This window comes from Salvelinus sp. IW2-2015, linkage group LG27 (genome assembly GCF_002910315.2).
Source record: "Salvelinus sp. IW2-2015 linkage group LG27, ASM291031v2, whole genome shotgun sequence".
NCBI classification, from domain to species: Eukaryota; Metazoa; Chordata; class Actinopteri; order Salmoniformes; family Salmonidae; genus Salvelinus; species Salvelinus sp. IW2-2015.
In genome coordinates this window covers 2,403,735-2,425,707 of record NC_036867.1, presented here as the reverse complement: position 1 = coordinate 2,425,707, position 21,973 = coordinate 2,403,735, and the positions used below count along the sequence as shown (strand labels likewise).

The 21,973-nt window shown below is 43.3% G+C and overlaps 1 protein-coding gene and 1 pseudogene across 1 annotated transcript; one reads left to right on the top strand and one right to left on the bottom strand.

Moving 5' to 3' along the window:
• LOC111953791 (carboxypeptidase A6-like) overlaps nt 1–16,098 on the top strand; it is a 46,029-nt pseudogene extending 29,931 nt beyond the window's left edge.
• LOC139023162 (zinc finger CCCH domain-containing protein 13-like) lies at nt 5,225–10,076 on the bottom strand. Its single transcript, XM_070435636.1, has 5 exons — nt 10,070–10,076; nt 8,614–8,690; nt 6,220–7,464; nt 5,873–6,130; nt 5,225–5,824 (listed from the first exon to the last, which is right to left on the bottom strand). The coding sequence occupies exons 1-5, from the start codon at nt 10,074–10,076 to the stop codon at nt 5,225–5,227; spliced, it is 2,187 nt and encodes a 728-aa protein (XP_070291737.1).
• Nucleotides 16,099–21,973: the final 5,875 nt, after the last annotated feature.

Below are 21,973 nucleotides of genomic sequence, written 5' to 3'. Positions count from 1 at the left end.
TCAGCAAAATAATTGTAGACCTCCACATGTCTGGTTCATCCTTGGGAGCAATTTCCAAATGCCTGAAGGTACCACGTTCATCTGTACAAACAATAGTACGCAAGTATAAACATCATGGGACCACGCAGCCATCATACCGCTCAGGAAGGTTACGCGTTCTGTCTCCTAGAGATGAACATACTTTGGTGCGAAAAGTGCAAATCAATCCCAGAACAACAGCAAAGGACCTTGTGAAGATGTTGGAGGAAACAGGTTCAAAAGTATCTGTATCCACGGTAAAATGAGTCCTATATCGATGTAACCTGAAAGGCTGCTCAGCAAGGAAGAAGCCACTGCTCCAAAACCGCCATAAAAAAGCCAGAGTACGGTTTGCAAATGCACACGGGGACAAAGATCGTACTTTTTGGAAAATTGTCCTCTGATCTGATGAAACAAAAATAGAACTGTTTGGCCATAATTATCATCGTTATGTTTGGAGGAAAAAGGGGGAGGCTTACAAGCCGAAGAACACCATCACAACCGTGAAGCACGGGAGTGGCAGCATCATGTTGTGGGGGTGCTTTGCTGCAGGAGGGATTGGTGCACTTCACAAAATAGATGGCATCATGAGAAAGGAAAATTATGTGGATATATTGAAGCAACATCTCAAGACATCAGTCAAGAAGTTAAAGCATGGTCGGAAATGGGTCTTCCAAATGGACAATGACCCCAAGGATACTTCCAAAGTTGTAGCAAAATGGCTTAAGGACAACAAAGTCAAGGTATTGGAGTGGCCATCACAAAGCCCTGACCTCAATCCTATAGAACATTTGTGGGCAGAACTGAAAAAGCATGTGTGAGGAGGCCTACAAACCTGACTCAGTTACACCAGCTCTATCAGGAGGAATGGGCCAAAATTCTCCCAACTTATTGTGGGATGCTTGTGGAAGGCTACCTGAAAAGTTTGACCCAAGTTAAACAATTTAAATGCAATGCTACCAAATACTAATTGAGTGTATGTAAACTTCTGACCCACTGGGAATGTGATGAAAGAAATAAAAGCTGAAATAAATAATTCTCTCTACTATTATTCTGACATTTCACATTCTTAAAATAACGTGGTGATCCTAACTGACCTAAGACAGGGAATTTTTACTAAGATAAAATTTTAGGAATTGTTAAAAACTGAATTTAAATGTATTTGGCTAAGGTGTATGTAAACTTCAGACTTCAACTGTATATAGTTTTGCAGGTGGTGGAGTATGAATGAGAAAAGAGTTCATGGATTTCGGAGAATGTGGTCATTGAAAGCATTTTGTGTGAAAGCACTGAAAAATTATTCACAGTTTGGTCCACATACACTTCTGTTTCGCTGACTGTGTGAAGAGTTTTGACAGTGTGACTTCAGTTTTGACCAATGCATGTTAGCAATTGACAAAAACTGTAAGAGTAATACAACAGTTGCTCATCATTTTGCGCAGTTCTATCAGATCATTGAAATGAAGTGGATAGACAGTCATCTCAGATGTAATGTGTGAATTGCATTTTGAAATGGTAATTCTTTGATGTTAAGTTGTGCCATTTTGAACAGGTGATTTTAGTTCAATGAACAAATTATCTTAGCTTTATGTGTATTGTTTCAAAGCAATTGGAAAAAGTGTTTGAGTTTAGAAAAATGTGCATTTTGACCATCGGTTGTGAGTTTTGTGTCTAGAGTTTTGATAAATGACATCAAGGTTCTGAAATTAGTGCCAAAGTGATTGTAAAAAACTGTAATAGGGACTTGTGGTGTGTGTGTGTGGGTGGGTGGGTGTGCGCATGTGTGTGTGCGTGCGTGCGCATGTTCATGTGTGTGTGTGTGTCTGTGTCTGTGTGTGTAGTCATCAACATTCCCTCAAACTTTACTTGGAGAGCAATATTGACCTGCCGGACAGACCAATCAAGCCTTAAGCCATGAGATTGATCTAGACTCCAGGTCACAGTGTGTTGTGGAGAACAGCCTTGAATGTTAAAGCTGTGCTATTGTCCATCTCCCCAGATGCCCTGGGTTTATTAGCAGGAGGAAGCTAAAGTCATTTGTTCAGGGGATGGGCCAATATAGTTCTGTTCAGAACTGTGGGTTCATCAGGGGATGGGCCAATATAGTTCTGTTCAGAACTGTGGGTTCATCAAGGGAAGCAAGGTTGTTTGGGTGGTGAGTGTCTTGCCATGTCTGTGTTTATAGGCATGTGTCCATGTTCCTTCCACTATAACTAACTCTCTCTCTGCCTCACAGGTGGACCTGTGGCAGCCCAACAGTGCCTCTCTGATCCGATACAACGCCACCGTGGACGTGCATGTGAGACGGAACAACACGCGAGGGCTTCGTGCATGCCTCCAGAAGGAACACATAGATTTTAAGTAAGGGCTTAGAGACTCTACCCCCCCGACTCACCGCTCCCCATTTCATATTTTCTTCCCATCAATCATCACAATCAACATTAAAATGATAGAGTTTATCATTTTCATCCCTATCCTCAGGGAAGATTTTCTACTTTTTTCTACTGCTCTACCACTATATTATTTTATATTGTCTGGGCCGGGGAGGCTGGTGAGTTGATTGGTTTCCATATTTGCAGTCTGAGAAACAGTCTGTTTTAGAGGAGAAAAGCTATGGGTGATGGGTTCATATGAGAGGGGAATAAAATATCAAATCGTAGCTGGGGAAATACAATTGTGTGTAGTGATTCCTAAAATGTCCCGCTTTCAACCACTTCAATTTCTGTCCACAGTTTTCTCATTAATGTGAGCTAAGCTAGTGTATGACAATAATCTTCAAAACGTACTCATTTTTGAAGAGAAAGAAAGTTCTCTGAAAAAATGGCAAAGACAGATGTAACCTTCTCTGGTGCTATGAGAATAGTTTACCAAATAAGTGACAGAAGAATGTGACTCATCAAATAGAACACATTTTCTCTTCATGGACAGCAGTGGTTCATTTACTTCCAGAGGGTTGCTGAGCTCTTACGCTCACACACAATAGCACTGACTACAAGCTGTCTCTCCACACAAGGCCAAAGTCTCTGCTCTCTCTGCATTTGTCTCTCACTTGAATAAGCAAACTGATGATAAAAGGAAACTCATCTATACTAAAATCACACCCCCAAAGCTTCTTGTACTTGCAGTTATCCAAAGCTGAAACACCAAGGTATTTTTATTTTTGTTTCAATCGTTTCTCTGTATTTTAGCTCATAGAAATACCAAGACAAGAAAGGACTTTCCCATAAAACAATGTACCCATCAGACTCACACTAGTCTCTCTCTGCCTCTCTGCCTCTCTCTCTCTCTCTCTCTCTCTCTCTCTCTCTCTCTCTCTCTCTCTGCCTCTCTCTCTCTCTCTCTCCCTATCTCTCTCTATCTCTCACTCTCTCTCTACAGGGTGTTCATATCTAACCTTCAGAAGGAAATTGAAAAGCAGACTGGATATCGCTCTTCCCGCAAGAAGAGGTCTGAATCCCAATATGACTATGAGGTGTACCACTCTCTGGATGAGGTAGGTGGGACACACACACACACTCTCATTTACTCCATTGCTCACACGATAACACACTGTTTAGATTTGTACACACACACTAACACAGTCACACACACACACACACACTTTTCAGTTCAGTACAGTGCCACTAGGAGTCTTTGAGATGTGTGCATTTGCCTCTGGCCCCCTGAATCTTGAATCTGTACGCCCCAGTGCCACAGTCTGCATGCATTCCAATGTGAGATAGGGGGAACCAGGGAGCCTGTCAGCAAGACTACAGCAACCTATCATTATCATTACACAGCTTTAAACCTATCCTCACACACAGGAGACACACAGGGCTAAGAGACACACACACAAACACAGGAAACATCCATTTACATTCACCATCTGTACAATCTCTGTGTAGCAGGGCTATAATGTACATACCATTCCAGAGAGTTGGAAATACATCTCCATCACCTCTGTCATCCAGGACTGTTAGATTAAGCGTCTGTATAGTGTGTTAGAGGGGGTTATTGAGTGGGTGTGAAGACACATGGAAGGAATTGAACTTTTGTATTAGCACACACACACTGCGTGAAGACAGATCTACTCCAGGATAAGTGTATGTGTGTGTGTGTGTGTGTGTGTGTGTGTGTGTGTGTGTGTGCGCGCGTGTGCGCGTGCGCGTGCTAATTCCCCCATGGAATCAGCTACAACTAAGATTCATTGCCGTGCTGCCTAGCATGAAATGAGTTGTTTCACAGAGTTAAAGTGTGATGTGTAGGTCTAGTGTTATAGAGCTGATAGAATGGCCTGGTGCCTTGTTATCTTCATTCTAATGGCTGAATGACCACATCATTCAGTTCTTTGTTTTTTGTGTTTCTCTCCCCAGATCCAGAGTTGGATGTTTGAGATCAACAGGACCCATCCTCACCTGGTGGACATGTTCTCTATCGGGAGGTCATATGAAGGCAGGCCCCTTTACGTGCTTCAGGTACTGTAGGGACACACACACACACACACACACACACACACACACACACACACACACACACACACACACACACACACACACACACACACACACACACCACACACACACACACACACACACACACACACACACACACACACACACACACACACACACACACACACACACACACAATGTTGGTTAACTAACTGGTGTCCTGTCCTGTCAGCTAGAAAGGAAACACGGTCCTATAAGAAGGCAGTGTGGATAGACTGTGGGGTCCATGCAAGGAGTGGATTGGACCAGCCTTCTGCCAGTGGTTTGTCAAAGAGGTACGTTCCTTTGGCCTTCCTTCTGCTGTTTTTCTACCTTGCATTCTTATAAGAGGCTGATTTCGCCAGGTGTGTGTGGACTCTCCAGCCCACAATCAACATGCATTGATTAGTAAAGTGCCAAGAGGAGAAACCAGCAGGACTGTGGTCCTAGAGGCCTGGAGTTGTGCACCTCTTACTTTCTTACTGTAAATCACAGTGTTAACCTTTAATCATGTGTTGCACTGCAGTCAAATAAGTCCACATGTGAGCTGTTTCACAACCTAAAATAACCTAAGCAACACTTTGGTTGTTGAACGCCTCCAGTTGGTAAAGCATGAAGTTTGCAATGCCAGGATAGTGGTTCGATTCCCGGGACCACCCATACGTAAAAATGTATTCACGGATGACTGTAAGTCACTTTGGATAAAATTGTCTGCTAATTGTCATATTATATTATTATTATATTAATAATAGCTGGGGAACTGCAGCCTGCTGCTGTCGGTCTCTGGTGCTGCCTGTCTCTGGTGCTGCCTGTCTCTGCTGCTGTCGGTCTCTGGTGCTGTCTGTCTCTGGTGCTGCCTGTCTCTGCTGCTGTCGGTCTTCTGGTGCTGCCTGTCTCTGGTGCTGTCTGTCTCTGGTGCTGTTCGTCTCTGGTGCTGTCGGTCTCTGGTGCTGCCTGTCTCTGGTGCTGTCTGTCTCTGGTGCTGTCTGTCTCTGTGTCTGTCGGTCTCTTGCTGCTGCCTGTCTCTGGTGCTGTCTGTCTCTGGTACTGCCTGTCTCTTTTGTGCTGCCTGTCTCTGGTGCTGCCTGTCTCGGGTGCTGTCTGTTTCGGGTGCTGTCTGTCTCGGGTGCTGTCTGTCTCGGGTGCTGCCTGTCTCTGGTGCTGTCTGTCTCTGGTGCTGTCGGTCTCGGTGCTGCCTGCCTCTGGTGCTGCCGTCTCTGGTGCTGCCTGTCTCTGGTGCTGCCTGTCTCTGCTGCTGTCTGTCTCTGGTGCTGCCTCTCTGGTGCTGCTTGTCTCTGGTGCTGCCTGTCTCTGGTGCTGCCTGTCTCTGGTTCTGCCTGTCTCTGGTGCTACCTGTCTCTGGTGCTACCTGTCTCTGGTGCTACCTGTCTCTGCTGTTGTCGGTATCTGCTGCTGTCAGTCTCTGGTGCTGCCTCTCTGCTGCTGTCTGTTTCTGGTGCTGTCTGTTTCTGGTGCTGTCTGTCTCTGGTTCTGTTGGTCTCTGGTGCTGCCTGTCTCTGGTGCTGTCTGTCTCTGGTGCTGTCTGCTTCTGCTGCTGCCTTCTCTGGTGCTGTCTGTCTCTGTGCTGCCTGTCTCTGGTGCTGTCTGTCTCTGGTGCTGTCTGTCTCTGGTGCTGTCTGTCTCTGGTTCTGTTGGTCTCTGGTGCTGCCTGTCTCTGGTGCTGTCTGTCTCTGGTGCTGTCTGTCTCTGCTGCTGCTGCCTGTCTCTGTGCTGTCTGTCTCTGGTGCTGCCTGTCTCTGGTGCTGCCTTCTCTGGTGCTGTCTGTCTCTGGTGCTGCCTCTCTGGTGCTGCCCGTTTCTGGTGCTGCCCGTCTCTGGTGCTGCCCGTCTCTGGTGCTGCCCGTCTCTGGTGCTACCTCTCTGGTGCTGCCTCTCTGGTGCTGCCTTCTCTGCTGCTGCCTGTCTCTGGTGCTGTCAGTCTCTGTGCTGCCTGTCTCTGGTGCTGCCTGTCTCTGGTTGCTGCCTCTCTGGTGCTGCCTGTCTCTGGTGCTGTCGGTCTCTGCTGCTGCCTGTCTCTGGTGCTGTCTCTCTGGTGCTGCCTCTCTGGTGCTGCCCGTCTCTGGTGCTGCCTGGCTCTGGTGCTGCCTGTCTCTGGTGCTGTCTGTCTCTGGTGCTGTCGGTCTCTGGGTCTGCCTCTCTGCTGCTGTATGTTTCTGGTGCTGTCTGTCTCTGGTGCGTTCTGTCTCTGCTGCCTGTTTCTTGTGCTGTCGGTCTCTGGTACTGCCTGTCTCTGGTGCTGCCTGTCTCTGGTGCTGCCTGTCTCGGGTGCTGTCTGTTTCGGGTGCTGTCTGTCTCGGGTGCTGTCTGTCTCGGGTGCTGCCTGTCTCTGGTGCTGTCGGTCTCTGGTGCTGCCTGTCTCTGGTGCTGTCGGTCTCTGCTGCTGCCTGCCTCTGTGCTGCCTGTCTCTGGTGCTGCCTGTCTCTGGTGCTGCCTGTCTCTGCTGCTGTCTGTCTCTGGTGCTGCCTCTCTGGTGCTGCTTGTCTCTGGTCTGCCTGTCTCTGGTGCTGCCGTTCTCTGGTGCTACCTGTCTCTGGTGCTACCTGTCTCTGCTGTTGCGGTCTCTGCTGCTGTCGGTCTCTGGTGCTGCCTCTCTGCTGCTGTCTGTTTCTGGTGCTGTCTGTTTCTGGTGCTGTCTGTCTCTGGTTCTGTTGGTCTCTGGTCTCTGTCTCTGGCTGTCTTCTCTGGTGCTGTCTGTCTCTGCTGCTTGCCTGTCTCTGGTGCTGTCTGTCTCTGGTGCTGTCTGTCTCTGGTTGCTGTCTGTCTCTTGGTTCTGTTGGTATCTGGGCTGTGTCTGTCTCTGCTGCTGCTGCCTGTCTTGGTGCTGTCTGTCTCTGGTGCTGTCTGTCTCTGGTGCTGTCTGTCTCTGGTTCTGTTGGTCTCTGGTGCTGCCTGTCTCTGGTGTTGCCTGTCTCTGGTGCTGTCTGTCTCTGCTGCTGTCTGTCTCTGGTGCTGTCTGTCTATGGTGCTGAATCACTACTAATTGCATCAGCTACAGTGCCAACCATCAGTCACACTCCCTTGTCAATATAGTGAACATCTGTCAAATGTTGCTGCACAATGTTGCAGACAGTTCAGAGGGCTTGCCTGTTCAAAATTAGAACAATGTGAAACATTGTGTAACGTTTTGCTCTCAAATGCAGACGTTTAGTCGCATCGAAGCACCACCAGCATGATTTATCAATAGCCTCTGCAGTTCAGATAATTACTGGAACTATCATAAACACACACAGCTATGTCTTACTGTATTTGTGTGGACTTTTTGTGGACAAACAATTGATCCCCATTCAAAATCTTATTTCCCCTAAGCCTTAACCCCAACCCTAATTCTAACCTTAAACCTAACTCCTAAGTAGCATCCACCTGGGTGATGCACAGAAACCATTTCTGTGCCAGAACACTCACCACACATCAGCTGGAGAGGTAAGGAGTGAAATATGCCAATTAGGGGGATATGTTGGTAATTTAGCCAGGACACCAGGGTTAACACCCCTACTCTTACAATAAGTGCCATGGGATTTTTAATGTCCACAGAGAGACAGGACACCCGTTTAACGTCCCATCCGAAAGAAGGCACCTTACACAGGGCAATGTCCCCTTCACTGCCCTGAGTTCTCCTTACACTAGAGAGAAGAGTGCCCCCTACTGACCCTCCGGTCTCCCATCCAGGACCCACCCTGCTTAGCTTCAGAGGCAAGCCAGCATTTGGATGCAAGGTGGCATGCTGCTGGCACACATACACACATCTCTCTACTTTTGCTCTGGACCCTCTCTCAGTTTGGAACCATTACAACCATTTTGACAGAGAGCAGGGAGAGTAATGCGTCACACACATTTAAGTCCCCGCAAATCAACCCAAACCCCCTGAAATGTCAGAGCTTTACTATAACATTGTTAGAACATAGCAAGCCGTGTTCATGTCTAGCAGGGGGGTTTATGCAACTCCACATGAGTGTGTACTAGGACAGTATTGAGAAACTTTGTAGAGTTTGTACAAGAACAGACTTTTATAATGGAGCAGATCACTGTGCTGTTTAGGTCAATAATAGTAATGTCTAATTTTGACCAGTGGGGGGCAGAGCTCCATCTCTCTACAAAGTCAGATTAACCTTGGCCTGAGCCTGATTACTGAGCAGGTATTGCCCCACCAACAATCTGCTTTCTCCAATCCTCCACTGGAACCTGCCTGGGGAAGAGGCATTAACACACTCCTGATCAAATCAAATCCAATTGTATTTGTCACATGCGCCAAATACAACAGGTGTAGACCTTGCCGTGAAATGCTTACTTACAAGCCCTTAACCAACGAAATAGAGTGAAGAAAATATTTGCTAAATAGACTAAAGTAAAAAATGTAATAAAAGTAACACAATGCAGCAGCATACCACCCTGCATCCCACTGCTGGCTTGCTTCTGAAGCTAAACAGGATTGGTCCTGGATGGGAGACCAGATGCTGCTGGAAGTGATGTTGGAGGACCAGTAGGAGGCACCTTTTCCTCTGGTCTAAAAAAAAAAATCCCAATGCCCCAGGGCAGTGATTTGGGACATTGACCTGTGTAGGGTGCTGTCTTTCGGATAGGACGTTAAACAGGTGTCCTGACTCTCTGTGGTCAGTAAAGATCCCATGGCACTTATTGTAAGAGTAGGGGTGTTAACCCTGGTGTCCTGGCTAAATTCCCAAGCTGTCCCTCATACCATCATGATCACCTAATCATCCCCAGCTTACAATTGGCTCATTCATCCCCCCTCGTCTCCCCTGTAACTATTCCCCAGGTTGTTGCTGTAAATGAGAATGTGTTCTCAGTCAAATTACCTGGTTAAATTATATATATTTTTTAAACAATAGGATTAAATAACAATAATGAGGCTATACACAGAGGGTACCGGTTAGTCGAGGTAATTTGTACATATAGGAAGGGGTAATGTGCCTATGCATAGATAACAAACAGCGAGTAGCAGCAGTGTAAAAACAAAGGGAGGAGGGGGTCAATGTAAATAGTCAATTTCATGAATTGTTCAGGAGTCTTATGGCTTGGGGGTAGAAGCTATTAAGGAGTCTTTTGGACCTGGACTTGGCACTCAGGTATCGCTTGCCGTGCTTTAGCAGAGAGAACGGTCAATGACTTGGTTGACTGGAGTCTTTGACAATTTTTTGGGCCTTCCTCTGACACAGCCTAGTACATGTACATAGGTCCTGGATGGCAGGAAGCTTGGCCCCAGTGATGTACTGTGCCGTATGCACTACCTTCTGTAGCGCCTTACGGTCGGATGCCGAGCAGTTGCCATACCAGGCGGTGATGCAACTGGTCAGGATGCTCTCGATGGTGCAGCTGTAGAACGATGATGAGGATGATGATAAGGGTTTTCTAGTACCCCTCTATAGCAGTGGTACTGCTCAGTCACAGGTGTGTGATATCACTGGTGGATCCTCTGCCACCCTCAGACTTACAGACTCCTTAAGAGTATTAATCATGCTTTATTATTCACCAACTGGAAAGTATTCTAACTGGTGAAATAAAACAGTTGCAAGAAGAGATATAGCCTATGGTTCATTGTGAACTTACCTGTCATGTTCATATTAGCCTGTTGTTGTTGTAGGCTCTGCATTCCTACCAGTATGACTCTGTGATGAGACGACTGATGAACCAYCTCAACTTCTACATCATGCCTGTCTTTCAACTGGATGGATACATCTTCAGCTGGACTACGGTAGCACAACTCTCTCTCTTTCCCTCTCCCCTCTCTCGCTCTCTCCCTCTCCCTTCTCTTTCCTCACGCCCTCTCTGTCTTGTCGTCTGCGCTTGCTCTCTTCTTTCTCTCACCTAGCTAACATTTGACCCAACATGTGTATTAAGGGACATGTTATAGGTATATTCATAGCTACTTTGAGTCAGTGACCGTGTTCATTATTTCCCCAGATCGTTTCTGGAGGAAAACCCGGTCCAAAAATGGCAAGTATCACTGCAGAGGTGTTGACGCCAACAGGAACTGGAAAGTCAGTGGTGTGGTGAGTTTTAATATATCTTGGAGTGTGTGTGTGTGTGTGTGTGTGTGTGTGTGTGTGTGTGTGTGTGTGTGTGTGTGTGTGTGTGTGTGTGTGTGTGTGTGTGTGTGTGTGTGTGTGTGTGTGTGTCCTCCCTTTCCCTGATTTCCTTCCCCGCTGTTGGGAGATGTGTCTCCTGGTGCTCTTCTGCTTATTAGTGTAAGCTGTGGATGAAATAATTTGTTGTGTGGTGACGGCACCCTCCCGTTTGATATGGTTTTTGGGGTGCTGAGAGGGTGTAGGGTCTTCTGGGGGGTGTCTGCTATCATCACCAGGGAGGGAGGCTGGTTTATGTTGTGATAATTGGAATCTTAAAAAAAAGGATAGATAATTAAAGCAAGAAAAGAGCTGGGGGAAGAGAGGGGAGATAGACAGAGCATGTGTATACTGATAATCTCCAAGGTCTGTATGAGACACCGCCCACTGGGAAAAAAACTGGTTGCATCAACGTTGTTTCCACGTCATTTCAACAAAAAAAATATAAATCTGATAACATTGAAACAACGTGGAAAACTGTTTGGAATTTCTAAAAGTAATCAGAAAGTCCCAACGTAAGGGAATTTTGTAGTTTTTTCTCAACCAAATGCAAATCAAAAATTGAAGTTGAATTGACATCTGTACCAGTGGGTGGTTAGTGTTTAAGATATTCTCACACGTGAGACTATAATGCAACTATAAGGACACAAGCGAGACCCAGATCCAGACACGGGAGGCAATGGTTTGAATTTTGATATTATTATTCAATCCAAAAGGGTAGGCAAGAGAGTGGTCGTGGACAGGCAAAAGGTCAAAACCAGGAAGTACAGAGTGGCAGGCAGGCTCGAGGTCAGGGCAGGCAGAATGGTCAGGCAGGCTCAGAGGTCAGGGCAGGCAGAATGGTCAGGCAGGCTCGAGGTCAGGGCAGGCAGAATGGGTCAGGCAGGCTCGAGGTCAGGGCAGGCAGAATGGTCAGGCAGGCGGGTACGGAGTCCAGAAAAACAGGCAAGGGTCAAAACCGGGAGAACTAGCAAAAAGAGAATAGAAGCAGGAGTACGGGAAAACACGCTGGTTGACTTGACTAACATACAAGACGAACTGGCACAGAGAGACAGGAAACACAGGGATAAATACACCAGGGAAAATAAGCGACACCTGGAGGGGGTGGAGACAGTCACAAGGACAGGTGAAACAGATCAGGGTGTGACAGCAGCAGATATGGCTATAGGCCTGAGTTTTTCCTGACCACGAGACAGAAACAGGAAAACTCTAGGCCCTTAAATCAAACCTGCTACATTAGATTATCCAGCTACTGTAAAGGCAGGCTAGAATAGAGTACAAGATCCACTGCCTTGTCCTTTACCTTGTGCCACTTTCACATTTTCCTGGGTAACAAACCCTTCTTTGCTCTGTGTATAACTAATTGGCAGGCGTATGTAGATGCGTACTGGCTGGGGACCTGTGGGAACAAGTTGTTAAAACACGCTGTGTAAAACACGGCCTTGGTCTACACAGCGTATTCATTATGGGGGCCAAGACCTATGAAAACTACATGATAATGACAGGCCTCAGCTTGGTGTTGAGATGTATCATTATACTGTACCATAGAATGGGAGGGGAATGACAAGTAATCCAAACTACAGTATGTATTGTTGATTTAACCCTCAGAGCCATCTGTATTTTGAATAAGGCTCTGAGTTTTGAAAGCTGACAAGAAAAGAACTCTGGCTCTTCGCTAAAGCCTGGAACGAGGCCCTGATTATGAGAATAGGCAATAGGCACATGTTAATGCTTACTGAAGCCGCTATGTGTTTGTGCAGACCAATCATAGACTTTCAAGGTTGGATGATACCAGGGGTAATTTACCGTCTAATTTTAAACAGTTAATTAATTTAGGAAATTGTTCATTTACACTGTTTGTATTATACATAGACATGGCTCATTCCCTGTTGGATTTGCATATGCAAATATTAATTCGGCCCAGAGTTTTGAGGTGCTGCTTTTTGCTCATGGGCAAGTCTCTTAGATCATGCTCTTTCTTGTCTGTCTGCAGGTTATGCCAAGTTGTGCTTCTAACGTTTATTTTTGGAGTACTCATTTATATAATTACTGGGCATGCGTACTGTAGTTGGAGGGTTTAGTTCTGCTTAGAATACATGAATATGCAAAAAATAATCTGAGAGAGACAGAGAGATATGTAGCCAGCGTAGTCCATCTGAAGAGGTATCCGTCCACATTGAAAACAGGCATCAATGACACAAAGTAGCTATGAATATACAAATAACATGAACGAGGGAGAGGTGAAAGAAGACCGTTTTTTTGTGTCAAAATTCCCCCAAGAGAAATGTCTAAAACATATTGAATTGAGAACAAAATGTCAACAGGCTGTGTGGACTAAACATATGTCCCCGGTGTGTTTTATACCTCCCATTTACCATGAACAATTTTGTAATCTAGCAGACTTACTCAGAGCAATTTTCTGTGCATAAAATGTATTCAAAAAAGGTCACAGAAACATACACTAACACCATAGTAAAAGCCTGTTATAAAGTATTGGGTATAGTTCCAGTATAAACTAGTATAACCTCTCTGTATGTATATACAGCACTTAATACTGTATGATCATAGTAAGTAACAGTACCTGCCCTGTCGTTGTTTCTCCCTGCCAGAGGAGGGTGCATCCTCTCACCCCTGTGATGACACGTACTGCGGACCCTTCCCTGAGTCCGAGCCGGAGGTCAAGGCAGTGGCCAAGTTCCTGCGGAAGCACAAGAAGCGTGTCAAGGCCTACGTCTCCATCCACGCCTACGCCCAAATGTTGCTCTACCCCTACTCCTATAAATACGCCACCATCCCTAACTTCGACTGTGTGGTGAGAGACAGATCTGTGACCACAATCAACCAATGAATCAATGTTCTTGCAACTCACATTGGAATTGAATAAATTATTGTAATGTAATGTATTCCCTCCTTCAGGAGTCAGCTGCACACAATGCAGTGACTGCCCTGTACTCTGCCTATGGAGTGAGGTACAGATATGGACCTGCCTCCACCACGCTGTGTGAGTTATACACACTCTCTCCTTCCCGACGTTAACTTACTTCAGCAACACACTGCAAAACACTCAGAAAACATCCAGCTCACAATATTTAAGTTAAAAGATAAGAATTCCTGCCGCACACATGTTTGCCTGTGAAAAACCCTCCCAATGAATCCAAACTGTTTTATTTGTTCTGACGCCAACAGATGTCAGCTCAGGCAGCTCCATGGACTGGGCCTATAGGAACGGGATCCCTTATGCCTTTGCCTTTGAACTGCGGGACACAGGCTACTTTGGCTTCCTGTTACCTGAAGCCCTGATCAACCCCACCTGTACTGAGACCATGAGAGCAGTGAAGACCATCTCATCAGGCCTACTAAAGAAGTGTGAGACAGGGATGTATCAGCTGGACAGGGAGAGATATCCATATCTCTGAGATATATAGACATTTACAGTATCTCTGCATCTGCTAGAGAATAACTACGGGTGGTGGGTTATTGTGCCAAAAAGGAAAATGCAACATGTATCATGCAAGCCTTGATGTTTACCCAAGAGTGGTCACCACTCCATTGTATGTCTGTATGTTAGAGGCTAGAGTGGTACTTGAAAATGCCCTCAAACTGGTTTCAAATGTAAAATTATTTAGATGTCATATTACATAAACTCTTCACCTTGTACTATCAACAACTCGACTGTTTACAGTGTACGGTGAACTCAAGCACTTCAATTCCATTTTCAAGAGACTGATATTGCATTTCACAGAGTCTTTTTCTTGAACTTGCAGTTTTGACCCATTAAAGCTTCACTATCTGGAGCACCATCAGCTAACTCAGTGGTGTAGTCGTGCCTGGAGAAGTGGGTATATTCTATCTTTTGCCAAATATGTCCCAAACGGCCCGCTGGGTGAATTCTATGAGAAACAGTGACATACACTCTGAATGACCTAAAATGATAAATCCCATATTGGTCTTTCATAGTCAGGCCAACCCAAGCTGTACTGTGCAAGTAGGCTAATAGTATGCCTACTATTGAAATGGATACATGAGGCTGGCCAACGTCAGGTTTTTTATAGAAAAACAACAAAATGGAATGTTATAACTCCATAACAATGTTTAAACCACATCCGGAGACCACTTTTGAGGTCAGGGAACAATATAAGAAATTTAGATTTTTTTGTGTAGTTTGCAGGCACCTAGCACTGTTGTTTGATAAGCAGTGTTTCTGTAGGACATGAGATTGAGTTTGCAAAACAAATGGCCACTAGATTGATGCAAATAATGATCATATAATTCTGCCAGGTAGGCATAGGCTACTTTGTAGCTAGTTAGCGCTTAATTTAGAAGGTTTTTGGGAAAGCCTTTCAATCTACCAGAAGACGATTAGGCCTATCATTAGCATTGCTATATTTTTCCTGCTCCTGCATTGTCTGAAACCAGGATGTTTTATCTCATATTATGAGGCATGTTTCAAAGTAGCTTAAAGACAAAATCCCAACATAGACCCATGATAATTGTTGCATCTTTAGATCTCCCCTCTTTCAAAATATCTAAAGGATATTTACATCTCTGTCCTCGAAACCGCTTGCATGTGCAGTGCACATTTTAGAACAGTGTTTTCCCACATAGGCCTACCGCCATGTGCACATTGCTGAGCCTAAAATATGAAATAATAGTTTTTTAACATTTTAAGCTAAACATTCTGATCTGTTCCATCAGCCTTATTAATTGATATGGCGTATACCTCCACTACACTGCTTTGATACGCATCATGGCGATTAAGAAGTGAGTATACGCAATGCTCACTGAAAAGATGTAAGCCGTATGTATACCTGCGTATTCCACCCACTAAACCACTGAGCTAACTGCTCTAGATGTCTTCTAAATACATTTTACATTCATTGTGGTAGAACAAGGTCATAAAAATGTGTTTATATGGTACAAACAACAAGGATGCCTAAAGTATCAATAAAGGGATAGTTCACACAAATTACACAATTACATATTGGTTTCCTTGCCCTGTAAGCAGACTATGGACAATGTATGACAGCAATCCATGCTTTAGTTTGTTTAGCTGGCCACTGTTCCAATGCAAATTCAATGCAAGTCAACAGTACCTGTATTATAATTTTTGCACTTTATGTATCTAAAAATGTATTGTGTAACTCAATGAAGTTACTTATAGATAATTTGGACATTAACGTAAAATGCTTATATAGGTACCATTGGCTTGCATTGGATTTCTTCTACAAATGCAGAAAATGTATCATTTGAAACAGTATCCAGGTAAACAAAACCAAAGCATGGATTGCTGTCATATCTTGTCCATAGACTTCTTACAGGGTAAGTAAACCAATATGTAATTTTGTCTTTTGGTTGAACTATCCCTTTAACAAAGTGCCTTGAAATGGACTTTAAACCCTTTTTATAATTTTGTAAAGGATAAGTTAATCTTTTTTTTATCAAGGGGAAATGTTTACTTTTGATAGGAAGTGTAAAGAACATTTACTGAAATGTAATACATGTTATTTCTTTTTTTATGAGGTTGTCACGTGGATGTTTTCTTTGACATTACTATCATTACAAACATTACAATAGCATCATTTTACAGTAACAGCCCACTGGACACAGACGTCAGTTCAACGTCTAGTTTTGATTTACATTTGGTTAAGTTGTCAACTAACGTGAATGCAACATGAAATCAACAAAAAATGTCACCATGTCATTCATTGGATTTATGTTAAAAGTTGGGTGAAAAAAGACAAAATGCCCTTATGTTGATGACTTTTTGCAAATCCAATAAGTTTCCCACGTGGATTCAATGCATCACATCGATTTTTGGGGTTGAAATTATGTGGAAACAACGTTAACGCTAGCGGGACAACTTCTGGTGAAACTGGAGGGCGCGCAATTCAAATAAATAATCGTAACAATTATGGATATTAAACATTTAGGTACATATAAGTGTCTTATATTGTCTGAAACCTTAAATTCTTGTTAATGTAACTGCATTGTCCGATTTACTTTTTTACAGATTTACTGTAGCTATTACAGCGAAAACCTGCCATGCGATTGTTTGAAGACGGCGCCCCACATCGAAATATTTTTCCACCGGCACAGGTTTCATACATTCACAAATAACGATTAAATATTCACTTACTTTTTGAAAATCTTCCTCTGATTTGTCATCCAAAGGGTCCCAGCCATAACATGTAGTGTCGTTTTGTTAGATAAAATCCTTCTTTATATCCCAAAAAGTCTGTTTAGTTGGCGCCGTCGATTTGAGTAATCCACTCGTTCAACATGCAGAGAAAGGAATCCGAAAATCTACCCCTAAACTTTGTTTCAACAAGTCAAAATAAATTTCTATTCACTCTTTAGATACCCTAAAATGTAATCAAACTATAATATTTCTTACGGAAAGAAGTATGTTCAATAGGAAGCCGATTTTAGCAGATGCGTCCTGTCTTCATGGCGCGTAAACACGAATTTCCAAGACTGTGTCACTGTACCTAAACTGATATTTCTTATTCGTTTTTGAAGTTACAAGCCTGAAACCTTGAACATAGACTGCTGACACCCTGTGGAAGCCATAGGAATTGCATCCAGGGAGTTGCATCCATAGGAATTGCATCCATCCTTTTAATAAGAAAATTATAATAATTCTGGTTCGTTTTTCTTTGGATTTTTTTCCTAACATATCTATTTTGTTATATTCTCCTACATTATTTGAAACATTTATACAAACTTCAAAGTGTCTTCTTTCCAATGGTAACAATGATATGCATATCCTGGCTTCAGGGCCTGAGCAACAGGCAGTTTACTTTGGGCATGTCATTCAGGCGGAAATTGAGAAAAAAGGGGCCTAGCCCTAAGAAGTTTTTAATTCAACCAGTTTTTGCACCAGTGAGAGGAGTGTAATATCATGTGTGGTAGGTAGTGTAACAAACGCAGTGAAGCAGTCTGCTATTTCCTATCTCTGTTATTAATAATTCATTCTAACAAGACACAGCGTGCCGTGTTTCTGGGCCCTGCGACAACACACTCACACTGTATATCACCCTGTTTAGTCCAATCATCGCGTATTTATGCAAACAGTTATCATGATTGCTGCCCACTCTCCCAATTGACAAAGATCAATGTGGATCAATTACTGTTACAATTTGATGTGGATGACAATGATGACTTGGTACCAGATGGGTCAGAGTTAGGTATTTTCTAATTTCTTCTCCCGCTGCCACCCTAAAACTCCCTTGATCACAACCCTAAATAACTAATGAAGAAAGATCCTTGTGCTGTCTGTCTCTTACTGTAGCTAGACATCAATCAATCCTGTGTGGGTGTAAGAGACTGCTTGTGTTTATTTTACCTTTATTTAACTAGGCAAGTCAGTTAAGAACAAATTCTTATTTTCAATGACGGCCTAAGAACAGTGGGTTAACTGCCTTGTTCAGGGGCAGAACGACAGATGTTTACCTTGTCAGCTCGGGGATTCAATCTAGCAACCCTCCGGATACTAGTCCAACGCTCTAACCACTAGGCTACCTGCCGTGTGAGACAGTGTGTGAGAGACTGGTAAGAATGTATCAGGATTCTCCCTCCCACTTGGGTGTAAAGTACTAATAATGGTTCTGGATAAGCACTTTAGTGGCTTTTAGCCTCAAGTGTTGATCAAGTACTCTCTTTCATAGATCCTCTTCCTTTGCTGACGCTGCAGTTTGGGTTACCTTTCGTTTTTTCTACAAGTAAACAACATCATGGCTCACTTTCAAGAGTGCAGTATCACCCTACCTTTGGTGAAAAACAGATTGATTGCAGGTACCAGACAAAGGAACAAAAAGGTGTAGTATTTTGTTCAATATCACATCCATTATGCTAGTTATACACAATATAATGAGTTATTTAAAATCACATTCTTTACGCTAGTTATACACAATATAAAGAGTTATTTAACATCACATTCTTTACGCTAGTTATACACAATATAATGAGTTATTTAACATCACATTCTTTACGCTAGTTATACACAATATAATGNCACAATATAATGAGTTATTTAACATCACATTCTTTACGCTAGTTATACACAATATAATGAGTTATTTAACATCACATTCTTTACGCTAGTTATACTCAGTATAATGAGTTATTTAACATCACATTCTTTATGCTAGTTATACTCAGTATAATGAATTACTTAACAACACATCCATTATGCTAGTTATACTCAGTATAATGAGTTGTTTAATATCACATCCATTATGCTAGTTATACTCAGTATAATGAGTTACTTAACATCACATCCATTATGCTAGTTATACTCAGTATAATGAGTTGCTTAATATCACATCATTTACACTAGTTATACTCAGTGTAATTAATTAGAAACACAGGAGAATTTGTTAGATTCAACATTTTGTTGATCCTGACTCTGATCATTTAAAGGCTTCTGATGTGGTTCTTTGACCAAGAAGAAGAGTGATGGAGTGCTGCATCAAATGACCTGGCCTCCACAATCACCTGACCTCAACCCAATTGAGATGGTTTGGGATGAGTTGGACACCAGAGTGACCACAACAAGTGCTCATTATATGTGGGAGCTCCTTCAAGACTGTTGGAAAAGCATTACAGGTGAAGCTAGTTGAGAGAATGCCAAGAGTGTGCAAAGCTGTCATCAAGGCAAAGGGTGGCTACTTTGAAGAATCTCAAATATAAAATATATATTTATTTTTTTAACACTCTTTTGGTTACTAAATGATTCCATGTGTTATTTTATAGTTTTGATGACTTCACTATTATTCTACGATGTAGAAAATAGTAAAAATAAAGAAAACCCTTGAATGAGTAGGTGTGTCCAAACTTTTGACTGGTACTGTATTTGGCAGATGTTATTGCGGGTGTAGCGAAATGCTTGTGTTCCTAGCTTCAAGTGCCATAGTATCTAACAATTCACAACAATACACACACATCTAAAAGTAAAATAAAGGAATTAAGAAATATATAAATATTACGACGAGCAATGTCGGACTGGCATTGACTATGTAAACATTATTAAAGTGACCAGTTTTATGCGTCATCTCATTATTTTGCAGGTGCATTAGTTTGAAAAGGCAGGAGGGGGATTGCTTTGCTCCCACAATAAATTAATGTAATATCATCATGATCAGGTAGATTATTTCTATAGTACACGCGCACACACACATACACACCCTGCTGCCTCACTGCGGCCGTTTTTTAACGTGCGTGACGTCGCTTCCTTCCAACATGGCGCAGCTAGGCAGGTTGCTAATGGCAATCTGAGGGATTTACCCCACCTTCTGTCTTTATTTATGTCTGTATGTTAGGGCCACTGCCGCTGTCCTCTCGAATAGAACACATCGGTCTGGAACGGCTGCTGCCCTTGGGACAGGTACTACTCCTCGCCCCAATTCCGGTGCGCCATGTATGAGGGCAAAAAGACGAAAAACATGTTTTTAACCAGAGCTTTGGAGAAGATCCTGGCCGACAAAGAGGTTAAAAAGGCTCACCATTCACAATTGCGAAAAGCCTGCGAGGTGGCACTAGGTAAGTTTTATTTCTGACATTATCACAGTCTTAGTTTGTAATTGATTTACCAACGTCATGCATCTCTGGTTTATACTGCCTACTATGTTTTCGGCTGCTACGTTGTCGCCAGCCCCAGGTTCGCGAAAGTATACGACTCCTTGGGCTGCATTGTCGCAACAAAGTCGTTCTAGAATCTATTGGCAACATTGCAGCTACAGTTGATATGGATTTTCGCGCAATATTTTAGGTTTTATTCTGGTAAAGGACGGTAGATAGTTGTTGAATATACAACTATCGAGGTGGCATTATAGGCTCTCGGATAATCATCGCTTAGTTATACTCTGTGTGGATACGGAAATGGTGCAAATGACAGGGGTGGGTACCTCCTTTGACAGTTGCAAACTGCTACACTAGTTTATTACGCATGCAACTGACAATACCGTGCTGTATAAATAATTAGCTATTAACTGAGAGCAAACTGTCACTGTTATTATTTCCAATTATAAAACATTATGGAATTGCTGCTGCATTTGTCTGCAAGTCATAGACTGCAGGCTACACCAATTCGTAGCCTATACAATTATTCCCGCAAGAAGAAGAAGAAGCGATTTTAAATTGTTAGACTGATATGTGCAAATCATTTTACCACATTACTTTAACTTTTTTTCTGTTGGGATCGTCTGTGTGGGTTATACGAAGCAGTCTGTCTACTCTGCTCTAGAAATCCAGACTGTCCTGCGTGCCCGGAGAGGGGGGTCATGGCTGAATGGGATACAGTTTATGTCAAATTGACGTTTAAAGTAGATTTTTTTTTTGCATTTTACCCAACCCTGACCCCTTTCCTAACCTTAACCCAATTATCTTAACCTGCTACGTAAATTCTCCTAACCTGCTACCAAGTCAATTATTGTCAATTCTGACATAAACTGTATCCCTTCTAGTCAAAACCGTAGAGGGAGTGGTGTTGAAAGAAAAACAAGTAGCCTAGCTTGGCAGTGAATGTTGGCTACTGTGATGTCTTTGGAGACCCGGACCGGCGTTTATGTCTTGGGTTGTCCCCAAAAACACATGCGCATCGGGAATGTGGCAGATGTATCATTCGCACCAGGTGCATTTAGCTGTATTTAGCTGAAACGCGTCTTCACACTATAGCCTATTTCCAGTGGTCCTACGCCTTGTTGCATTGTGTTGAATTTAGAAAGAGGAAGGGCCCATCTGAACTTCACATGAATCATTTTCATCTGTCATGAAAAAGGTCAGGACAGGTTTTGTTTTTCCCTGCATAGTCATTTCTGGTCCATTTATGTGTTTTTTGGTCAATTTGTCAAAGGGCTTGGAACAAGTTACTCTCTGTTCTGCTACTCCAGTAATCTGACACAGCTGGTGAAACAATGACCCCACAGCCCACCTTTGTTGTTGAGCAGCCAGTGAGTCTAGCTTATCTTCATTTTACTGTACCTGTCTCTCCACTGTTTTGGGGGATAGCAAATGCACATTACTACATTACATTGACATTTTAGTCATTCAGCAGATGCTCTTATTAAGAGCTTGTAAGCATTTCACTGTAAGGTCTGTTCTATTCGGCACATGCGGCAAATATCATTTGATTTGATTTTTGATTTGACTTACAGTTAGTGCATTCATCTTAAGGTGGCTAGGTGGGACAACCACATATCACAGTCATAGTAAGTAGATGGGGGTGTGCTGTGGGATTATTTAAAATACTCTTTGAAGAGGTAGGGTTTCAGAAGATGGGCAGGTACTCTGCTGTCCTAGCTGCAGTGGCAAGCTGGTTCCTCCACTGGGGTGCCAGGACAGAGAAGAGCTTTGACTGGGATGAGTGGGAGCTGCCCTCCCTTAGGAGTGG